This window comes from Amborella trichopoda, chromosome 8, assembly GCF_054954075.1.
Source record: "Amborella trichopoda isolate Santa Cruz 75 chromosome 8, AtrichopodaSantaCruz75HAP2 v2.0, whole genome shotgun sequence".
Lineage (NCBI taxonomy): Eukaryota > Viridiplantae > Streptophyta > Magnoliopsida > Amborellales > Amborellaceae > Amborella > Amborella trichopoda.
In genome coordinates this window covers 43,269,321-43,280,728 of record NC_142343.1, presented here as the reverse complement: position 1 = coordinate 43,280,728, position 11,408 = coordinate 43,269,321, and the positions used below count along the sequence as shown (strand labels likewise).

The 11,408-nt window shown below is 34.4% G+C and overlaps 1 protein-coding gene across 2 annotated transcripts; it reads right to left on the bottom strand.

Annotated features, from left to right (window-relative positions):
* Positions 1 to 251: 251 nt before the first annotated feature.
* Positions 252 to 9,123, bottom strand: LOC18432323 (Transmembrane proteins 14C). Of its 2 annotated transcripts, none has more exons than XM_011624362.3 (7): positions 8,705 to 9,123; positions 4,482 to 4,854; positions 4,180 to 4,347; positions 2,764 to 2,810; positions 1,276 to 1,313; positions 978 to 1,126; positions 252 to 590 (listed from the first exon to the last, which is right to left on the bottom strand). In XM_011624362.3, the coding sequence occupies exons 1-6, from the start codon at positions 9,107 to 9,109 to the stop codon at positions 1,024 to 1,026; spliced, it is 1,134 nt and encodes a 377-aa protein (XP_011622664.1). In that variant the 5' UTR covers positions 9,110 to 9,123; the 3' UTR covers positions 252 to 590; positions 978 to 1,023. The 2 variants fall into 2 exon arrangements, with proteins under 2 accessions (XP_011622664.1, XP_006842495.1); XM_006842432.4 differs by having other exon boundaries at positions 982 to 1,126.
* Between the last annotated feature and the right edge of the window lie 2,285 nt (positions 9,124 to 11,408).

Sequence of the window (11,408 nt, the reverse complement as noted above, 5' to 3'; positions counted from 1 at the left end):
TATCCAGATCAACTATGTCTTGACCATTTTGGAGCTCCAAATCCCAGTGGCAAAATAAATTGAAATTGCATTTTCAAGCAGGGTCATGAGGCATTGTTTTACCAAATATCATAAAACCACGGTCCTACAAAAACAGCATCCATGCATGAATATGTATTCTGTATGCAAGAGCCCAAGAGTTTGTTTTTGCAAGTGTATTCGGTTCAGTTAAACAGGTTGTTAATAGGACCTTAAGATAGGAGCTCAGAGAGTGAGAGAGATCAGCCCGTGTGAACCAATAATATTTCGTAGTCCAGATCTCCTGTTACATAAACTCAAGATTCAAAACCGGCCAATATGATCGGAAGCTAATCGGTGTGATCAAACGAACAAATCCATACTAATAGCAAAATAAATGGACAGAGAACAAAATAAAGAAAATCACATAAATGCTTACAAGTACTGAACAAATTCATTAGACAAAAGGGTCAAAAATACAAGGTAAACTTCTCCACTGGTCTTATTGGCTCGCCTTTCTACACTGACCCCTGGGCCTCTCTTTTGGCTCCATACAAAAGAGAAAAACCAAAGCCTTCAAATTCAAGCAAAATCTGTTCATCGTGTGAAAAAAAGCACAGCATTAGTTGATCATGACAGCGTTTGGGAAATCACCATGCCGACTTGGGACTCACCCAAGCTGATAGACCCTGGAATCCCCCAAGTCGCCTGGTTTTCTTTTTAGTGTTGAATATTTCTTATTAAAGTTGCCTGGTCCATCTCGGATACGCAGAAGTTGGACAAGAGGGACTAGGGCTTTGGCCCCTAGCAAGAAGGATCTGAAGTCCAACTTTTTAAACAATGAATCAAATTAAGTAAAATTGATAGAGAGAGAGAGAGGTGTTCATCAGACAAAGAATGAGAGAGAGAGAGAGGAAAATGTTTGCCAGACAGAATGAAAGTGAGAGAGGAAAATGTTCATCAGACAGAGAAATGCTAACCTACACTCGACACACTAATCCTTCACTGGCCATCAACAGAAGGACCTCATTTAGGACTTTCAATGGTGGGACCTGGTTTAGTGGGGCTTGAACCTTTCTCTTGGCTGTGTAGGTAGATCCTATACAAATAGAAAGCCACCATTGAACCACTGCATAGGAAAACCAGAGTAATTATCAGACAAACAAGAACTGCATAATCTGATAAACAAGCAGTCTTAATGTATCTTGTCAGTAATACAGAACTCCGCAGAAATTGTGTTTTCTTTTCAAATCGGAACCTAAAGCAGAGAATAAATACCTGACAAGGGACATAATGAATGTTAGGAATGATGGACTCTGCAAGAATACAAACACATAATGAGACTATACGGATTTCAGTGGAAACTTGCAAGAGCACATCTTAAATGTACGATATAGCGTCTGAACGTAGTATCCTATGAATACGTACAACAACATTCTTCTTCTAAAAGGAATGAAGGTTTTCAAAGACCTTTTTAAAGCAAATGCGTCATGACCTTTTTGAAGTAAACAAAAAAACATAGTTAACAGCTTAAAAAAAAATATAGAGAGTTTATAGCACAACAATAACAGTTTTGAGGGGATCAAGTGGGGATTTGAGATGATATTCAACCCTAAGTTTGTTTGCACTCCAAAATAAACTTCTTTATGTTTCGAAAACGAATTATTAACATTCAGATACATAGTTTAGTCATAATGAAAGGTTAAACTTAAAAGCTTAGGACAAAGTAGTAATGGCGGGTGGCTAACCTCGACCAACTGGTTACAATTAGTATATATTATACTCCAAAGAAACTCAACAAGTCAACATATATCGCAAATAAGAAAATATTCTAGACGCAGTACATGGCAGAGACAAGTCCAGTATTTCAGCCATATTATGGGGGTTGGACATGTAGTATCGTAATGCGTGGACACTTTGATTCTCATATTTACTGGAAACGAACAATGAAGTACTTAAAAAAAAAAACACAAAATAAAAGAAAAGCAGAAAGAGAGGGTAAAAAACAATGTACCTTTCAAAAGTTAAATTAACAAATTAATGAAAAAGGAGAAGTCAGGAAGGAAATTAAGGTTTGAAAACTCTAACAGAATTCTGAAAAACACTTGATGGGCCAAGAAGCATCCTCTCTAGAGAAATGAGCATTGGAATTCACAAAATTGGATGTGAATTTTCTTCAGATAATGAGGTAGCTATACCATTTTCTTTTTACTTAAGATTTAAATTTCATGGTTGGATGCAAGTTGCAACTTGCATCAACACACACACCCTTCATGGTTGGATGCAAGCATACATTATACATAAAAACACACACAAATCATGGTTGGATCCCCTTCATAGTTGGATGCAAGTTGCAAGTTGCAACTTACATCAACACACACATCCTTCATGGTCGGATGCAAGCTTACATAAAAAAAACAAACATGCACATGCACACGCACATGCACACGCACACGCACACGCACACGCACACGCACACGCACACGCATGCACACACACATAGGAGTTCTTTCTTCTATTCATTTTCTTGTTCATGAGAGAGGAAAATGTTTGTATCACGACATTGTCAACAACTCAGAGAAATCATCAATACAGATAAATGAGAAGTGATCAATAGTACAAGGTAAACCAAAAGAACTTATCATGATAACCACAACTGCAATTGATACCGGCACATGGGCAACTCAAAACTGGAGAAGCCTAGCATACAAGTAATATGATATAATGGCACTCAAGAATGAAAAATCAAGAAGATTTTGTTCTTACCTGACATAGCAGACGAATCTCCCTCAAGAAGATCAGAAGTGCAATTGCTACAACGCATCAACAAGGAATATACTATAAGTAACTTTTTTCAAGATTTTATATAAAAAGCAGGTCAAACTTTCAACAGCAACCCCAACTTTTTCTTATCTCTCCTCCTCCCCCTCGCACCCAAGGAAAAAAAATTGCAATTAGGATAGAAAGACCTATACTAATAAGAAATTCACAGCGTGCTTACCAGTTTGAAGAAAGAAAGCAATAAAAACATCATATAACAAAATCTAGAAAAACTTCATGTAAATCAACAATTGGGATTAAAGCAGCAATTCCTCTTTATAGTCAAAGTGTACTTGCTCAACAGAGTGATATGTCTGGTTAGGTGCAACTGGGGAATAGCTGCACTATGAAGATTATAATAACTTATTCATTTACTAGCGGCAATGTGTCATTTATTCTTAAATTGATGTAATGCTCTAATAGTGGTTTTATATCCACCCAACCCCATCTCTGTGATAAATATGTAGGAGTGCCAGCTTAATGACATTTTTTGGATTCCAAATGCATTTGTGCCACTATACAGAAAAGTTTTCATTGAAGCCATTTAATGACATTCATCAAGAGTAGAGGCAAAATTGTCCGAAAAGGACAAGGATATTTGTGGGTTTACTGCAAGCATATATTTGTAATTCAAAATGCAACTGGAATACAATATTCCAAGGAAATAAGAAATTCCCGGCATGCTTTGATAGTTTTCCGCAATAATAATATAAGATGCAAATGCTAGAGATAAAAATGGTTTAGAAAAGGCTCTATAAATTATCAGCTAGGATTTGATAGGCCATTGAAATAATAATCTATGAATCATAAAAGCCTGTGAAGAGAATCAATACACTTAGCCCCAATTCTCAAATATGCATGATTCAGAACCATGTGAACCACAAAATTAGCCTTTACAATATTCTCTAATCATATGAGCTGCCTAAATCATATCTAAAACATTGGGCTATCAAGCACAACAATCTCGTCAAATTAGTCCATATGATTTTGCTTTTGCATGTGCTCCTGGAATAAGTGGTTGTCAATAGACACTGAGGACCAAAAAAATTAACATGATAGAAGTTACCTATTTAAAACTACTCAATCAAACTGCATGCCTGACGTCAGCAAGTTACCGTTACAGATATATAAGGACAAAAATATGCAGCACTTGAAAATCTCTCCTTTTTCAAGCTAAACTCTATACCTAGGAAAAAAAGTGAATTACACAATGAACTAACAATAATTCGAACACAATCAGTTAAAAGATCACAAGTGTGATTCGAGGAAACAAAAGAAAACAAAAATGTATAGCTTTTGCATTCCGCGACTAAATTTGATTCCCAAATTTTCGAACACTTGATATTAGAGGGAAATACTAACCAGACTGTCCTTTCAGAAATAAAGAAGATGACTCTTTTCGGTTCCATGCCCTCAAACTCAATATACTTAAAGCCAAGAGTGCTCCACCAAGAATCACACCAAAACGAATAGCAGGAATACTACCAGAAATCATAAAGGATAAGAAACCCCCAAGAAATAGAAATGCACCTGCATAAAATGAATAGTTTCATAATAAGAAATTGCCAGGATGAGAAATTGAGGTAAGCCAATGTATACTACAGACAATATAATAGATATGTCTTTTGCAAATTGTAGTTAACTTAATTAGTTGCTAACTGTACCATAAGGAATGCCAAAATAAAAATCACGAGCATCTGAAATTTTCTTCATTTCAGTTACTGGATGGGAGGAATAAGTTTCTACAACATCCTTCAAAGGTTCGGGCACATCCTTCAGTGCTTTAAGAAAATATTCGCTGCTCTCTGCACGGGTTTCTTCTGACATTAATGCCAAATCTCTCGATGCTTTCTCTGCTTTGATCATCAATTGTTCTGCTGTATCCTTCAAAACCACCTTGGTTTTTTGCATATATGCCTCGTATGCTTCCTTTGATATGCCTTGCATCTTTATGGCCTCTTGTTTGATAGACTCTAATGTTTGTTTCCATTTTTCTTCTGACTTAGATTGTTTCTCCACATCTATCTTTGAATGATCCTGAGTAAAACATTCATAATCCCAATTTTCAACATAAACACAGAAACCAGATGAAAAACAAAATCTTTGTAAAACGAAAAAATGCACTTCCGGTTATATGCGTACAGCCATTCATATCCCAAACAAGAAATTTCATGCTGTGATGATGTCAAAACTAGCACAAGCCAGTTTGATTCCACCAGGAATCAACTCATAAAATAAAATAAAAGACCTACTAGGAATCAAGAAATATGCGCAAGATACCTATACATCTGTGGTTTAAAAATAGAAAGTGGAACATTCCCAAGGAACTGGAATCTCCTTTCGACTAGTAAAACAAAGAGCAAAATACTTCAAACCCAGGATTATAAGGAGTAAACCAGCTAGCTTATCTTAAAACCCAGAAAACAAAGAAAACAGATCAGAAACAGTGTTGGACCCTGGTCTGATTGTTCTATCTTTTAATTTTAAACAACTTGTTCTATACCTATTTCTAAATAATTGTCATCACTAAAAGGACAGAAGAAAAGAACTACCATGGTCTTGCCAAGAGTCATCTATTTATCATAAAAAATGCAAAATAACCTTTAATCTCTCTGTGTGTAACCCAAAGTGCATTCATGGTCTTTTCTGTTATCTTTTGACTAAATTAAGCCTTTTTGGTCATTTTTCTTACTCATAGCTTGCTTATATATTAAACATACTCCTCCAAAAACGTAAAAATATGATTGATCTTAGATAACTTTTAAGCAACTTCCCATACCCTAATAAACACCAAGATCACAATGGTCAAGCAAGTTGGGCCATGACCACCCATAAAACTTGTAATCAACATGAAATAATCCTCACTCATCTAATTTCATAGTATAGCTTGTAACTCTTAACCTACTTCCCATAACCTAATAAAACACATATGTTCATCATCAACAATTTAATTGAACCTCGACACCACTCCCAGAGAGAAAGAGAGAGATTGAGAGATTGAGAATGCGTTTCCAAGAAATTTTACTATCTTGAGAAATGCTATTATCTTGGAGAATGCTAGTTTTTAATTCTCTATATTTAACCAGAAAGAATTCAGTTCAGATGGAGGATAACTACATATTAATCTTTTTTATATTTTTTATTTATAGATGTAAACTCAACTCGACACAGGTCAGGGTCGGGTCTAGGTCGAACTTAGACCCAGGTGGTTGAGTGCGGGTCAACCTGACCCATTCCCAATCCTAATTTTGTTGAGATTTTTAAAATTAAATAAAAAGAGAAGGGTAAAATGTTGAGTAACTCATCTCTTAGATGCATCTTGATAATTTTTTCTAAAAATATCATAGCCATTTTTGTACACTCACTTTTCAAGGAAAGAGAATTGTGCTCTCTAATTTATTTTGTGCATCTTCTTTATTTTTGTGTCTTCCCTATCTGCTCCATGTACACATTTATTTTTATTTAGTTTTAACAATGGTTATCTTTTTGTTTAGTTTTAGGAAAATTTGCGCTAATATCCCCCATCTTTTTCGGATTTAAGAATCTATCCCTCATGTGGTAACTTATTCTTAAGTCCCCATTTTTCACTTTTTTTTTCCAAGATGCCAATTGTTTGCACTATCATAATCCGAACCGAAACTCTTGCGTTTTGTTAGCCAACCAGTTTGGATTTTGAAAATCCAAATTTGTTTATTTGAATTTTGGGTTCGAAAATTTCAATAGCCAAACCCACCCTCTCACCCCACAACCACCCTTTAAACACATTCATGGGTGAGAAGATGGGTTAGGATTTTGAAATTCTGAACTCAAAAATTCAAGTAAACCTGTTCAGAATTGCAAAATACGAACCGATTGGTTAAAAATACATAATAGTTTCGGTTCAGACTTTGAAAGTCCAAACCGATAGCATTTTGAAAAAAGAAGAGAAAAAAATGGAAAAACGGGGATGCAAGCATACATTACAACATATGGAGATAGATGTTTAAATAAGGAAAAGATAGGGGATATTAGCATAAATTTCCCTTAGTTTTATACATCTAACTTGGCTTGTGGACATTTCCCAAGGAGATATCAAATGGTATTTGGATTACAATTGTAGTACACCACAGGAGCATCATCCATTAAATCCTAGTAACAGACAGTGGAGATTAGCCACATCCAGGTGCATGTCCTCCAACAGAAATAAAATTAATCTCCATCACCGAGCATTGGGAATGATGGTGAATGTCAGGGTGTACTAAAGCATACAAGACAAGTAGTGGCGTACAAAATACTTCTCACTGTCAAAGAGAGCACTTATACTATGCTCCGAAGGGAGCAAAGTTTACTTGTACTCCCTTGGTCAAAAGACCTGCTTGGAAGGATTTTTCAATCCGAACTTTTGGGAAACACTTAAGAATTAGTAGATGATTATTCTAAAAAAAGAAAATTTGGAATTTGAGTTTTCTAACTCTTAGATCTCACCATCTAAAAATTGGATGGTTCTATTCAATCTCCAGACATGATTCTTTTTCAAGGGCATATGGGTATAATTAGGAAAAAAATTTATTGAAAATTAATCTATGGATTTAAGAGATTCTATCCTCAAAATTTGGTATCCTAAACTTAATTATAGGTGTGATTCTACACGAGGGAGTACATGGACAATGTACTCCTGTGGGAGTATAATATCTGTAGGCAAAGAAGAATACATGAAAATGAGCACGTACAGGTGTATACCATGCTCCCTCTACTCCATCACTCAGAAGACCTAATTGGGAGTTTTTTTTTGGGAACCACTTAAGGATCACTAGATAACTATTTTAAAAAAATTGAAAATTAAATTTTCTATCACAAAATTGAATTTTTAACACTTATCATCTAAAAATTGGATGGTCTCTATTGAACCTCGAGACATTATTTTCTGAGTGTGGTTTGTTTAGGGTTGAGGTTCTAAACAATTAAAGTAAGACGCACCTTCAAATATCGCTGCAAGATGTTGTTTCAATATTAGAAATATTTGTGATGACCTGAAAATTTATTTTCATCTCTAATTATTAAAATTTAAAAACTTCAAAAATAGTGAGAACTGTAAATCGAGCAGATCTATGGATACTTGAAAATCTTGAAAATTGAAAATCCAGAAAATGCATTACAAGATGCACTATTTCCAATACTTGAAATCCATTTTTTCTCATGTCCACCATACATCTTGAGGTAGAGATGATCGATTTGAGGAGTTTTGGGGGCATTAAAACATCCTCCTCTAATGAATTTTTGAGGTGGGCCATAATTTGATTGTTTAGGGCCTGGTTCTTGCGTAAATTTTTTCCTTATTTGTTTAACTTTTTCATGAGCCTAGAGGATATAGTTAGGAAATAATTTTTATTAAGGCTAATCTATGGATCGAAGAGGTTACATCCCTAAAATTTGGGGTTCTAAAATTAATTCTGGGAAGGGTTTCACTCCAGGGAGTAAATGGCCGTTATACTCATGGCTTTCACAAAGCCCAGACCATTTTTGTCATTTAATAAAAACATTGGGTCGTTCTGGTAATTTCCTTGAATAACAGGAATTTAACAATTACGAACTATTCAAATAAAAAGATTCAAAATTTAAAAAAGAAAAAGAAAAAGAAGACAGAGAGAGACGATAGCATGCGTGTGTGTGGAAAGAAACAAGGAACCCCACCATCTCTCTCAAATAAGGAACCATGCCTCTCTCTTTCTCTCTCTACAAAGAAATAAGGAACCACGGTCCTCTCTCTGAGCAATCCAAATAACACAAAAGAAATCACAATAGAAAACTAGTTTTAACATATATCATCCAAATCCTAAAAAATGAAAAAAAAAATAGAGTACAATATTCAGAGAAAAGAAAAGCATTAATGCAGTTAAAATCGAGTTACCGATTCTTCATGAGAGGCAGCAGCCACTATTCCTTGCCTTCGAGCAGCGATTAATCGCTGATTAAGTAAAATTAATCCGCCTCTAATCAGTCTTGCAGAGGAGAAACCAGCATCTTTTGCAAACTTCTGAGCATTAATGCTTCCGAAACAAGAAGATGAAACTAAGGAACAATGAGCGTTCACCGTTGAAGGCCGTTTTATGAGAAAATTAGGGCTTTTGTGGGGCTCAACAAGGAGCTTCGGTATTTTTTGGGAGCACCAAGGGGAATTGGGGCTTCGATAAGGGGTTAGGGTTTCGAGAGCCATTGTTGGCTGCCTCAAATGGATATTAGGGTTTCTGTGAGGTTCTAGACTGGCATTTACGCTTGGATTTCCGCGAAAAATTAGGGTTTCGAGAGCAGGCATGGCTCTGAAGTGAGCAGTTGCAGAAGTTGAGAGACAGAGAGAAATGGTGATACTAACGAGAAGTGTTATTTTCTACCTCGGATTTATAAGTGAGAGAGAGAGATTTGAAGCCTGGTATGAAAGCAAGGGATAAAATGTATAAGAAGACTCTGGGGCTTAAACATTGAGTGCTGAGAAATGGCAAAATTGCCCTAGGATTTCCAACCAGAAAAGTACTCTAGAAGGCATCAATATAACTATTATTCATGAAAAATGGCAAAAGCATATGGGATTGTCAATAAAGAGCCTACTTATTTTATTTTATTTTGTACATAAGTCACGGCTTTTTGTTTCCTTAAAATTTCAAATTCGGTGGTCGTTGTAAGGCAGGAATCGAATAGACACAAAGTTTCAAAAATAAATTTTGGATTTTATGATTTACCCCAAGCCATCTGATTTAATATCTAATATTGAGTAAGAAGAGTCGTGACTTCTATGTACACAAGACAAATTTATCTTTCTGACGAAAATGTAGCAAGTATTATTACCCAACAAATGTTAAATTGGATGGCTTAAAGAATTTTTTTTTTCAATATTTGAGTTTAGTTATTGACATTCTCACGACCGCTTAATTTAAAATGTAACGTACAAGAGTCATTATGAGTTTTTGATAGGTGTGGGTTCTATAAGGATACAACCTTAAACAATCCAATTAAAACGTACCTCCAAATTTTATCATAACATGTAATTTTGATGCAAATTTTTTTTAAGAATATCTCAAAATCTATTTTTATATCTAATTATACAATTTTAAAGAGAAATTATCATAAATATATCTTAATTTTTGTTTAATTAAAAAAAAACTATCAATTTTCATAAACCTCATCTACACACTTTTTCCTCAATTTTGACATTTTTTTTACGAAAATAGCTTTCACAGTAGTCGTATTACCGTAATGACTATCGCATTACAATACTTTATGATAGGGTTTTCACCGTAATACAACTACCATTAAGGCTATTTTGGTAATACCAAAATTTAAAAAAAAAAGGGTTTGGATGAGGTTTTTGAAAATTGACGGTTTTTTTTTTTAATTAATAAAAAATTAAGGTATATTTTTTATAATTTTCCAATTTAAAACTCCAAAAATTTGTAAAATCAAGTAGATCTATAAGCATATGAAAATCTTAAAAATGGACGGTCTAGATAATGTGTTGCAAGATCCACTATTTTTAAGAATCAAAATTTTCATATTCATACATTTCAATGTCGAGGATCAATTAGAGAATTTTCAAAGCAACTTTTCCAATGGATTTTTGAGATGTATTTTTAATATTACATTTTAAGGTTTTTCCCTTTTTTATATTAAAAATAAATAATTTCTTTGTATAAGTTTTTCAAATGATAAAATATCAACCATTTCCTGACGTGTTAACGGTGGGAATAGAGCCTAGGACGTTGAGGTCCCTTTCCCTTTAACCCATTCCCATATAATAGAGACCGCTAATGCCTCAACCGCACTCCCATAAAACACAGACCGCTAATGCCCCCCACCCCATTCCCATATAACACAGAAGTAAGGTGTAAATAAGAAACCTACCAAAACGGTACCTTTTATGTTCAAAAACTCTAAAATCGATTATCTTAGCCTCGAGAAGACGGTAGCTTTTATGTTCAAAAACTCTAAAATCGATTATCTTAGCCTCGAGAATCGTGGACATGAAGGGTTTTAGTTTTAAAAAATTTGTTTTTATATCATATTATCTGGGCCATCAATTTTCAAGAGTTTTAAGCATTTGTAAATCCGTTTGATTTAGACCATTTTTGGAACTTTAAAATTGGAACCAATAGTAAATTTTCTAGCCATCACAAGGAGTTCCAACACAGAAATTGCTTTGCCTTACTTTAAGATTGACACCTTATATAAAATGCATCCACATTTACAAAATTAAGCTACCTCTAGTGTAAATTATTAAAAATCTATATAACATACTCCCTGCCTCCCTCCCTCTCTTTTTGCTCTCTCTCATTTTGTTTTTCAAGAAAAAGGACAACCTCCCTTTCTAAACTCATAATCCCACTCTAATCATAATTACAAATAAACCCTAGTCTATGAAATGTTTATGGACCTCCTCCAAGTTAAAAAAAAATGACGTTAAAATAACAATCTCAAATTTCATTTATATAATGGGGGGATTTATTAAAAAAAAAAATGTTGAGAAAATCTTGTAATTTTGACAATAAAAAATATAAAACATAATTTAAATATTTTTTTCCTCTAACTTGAAGGGGGTTTATGGGATTTTCATAATCTTGAAG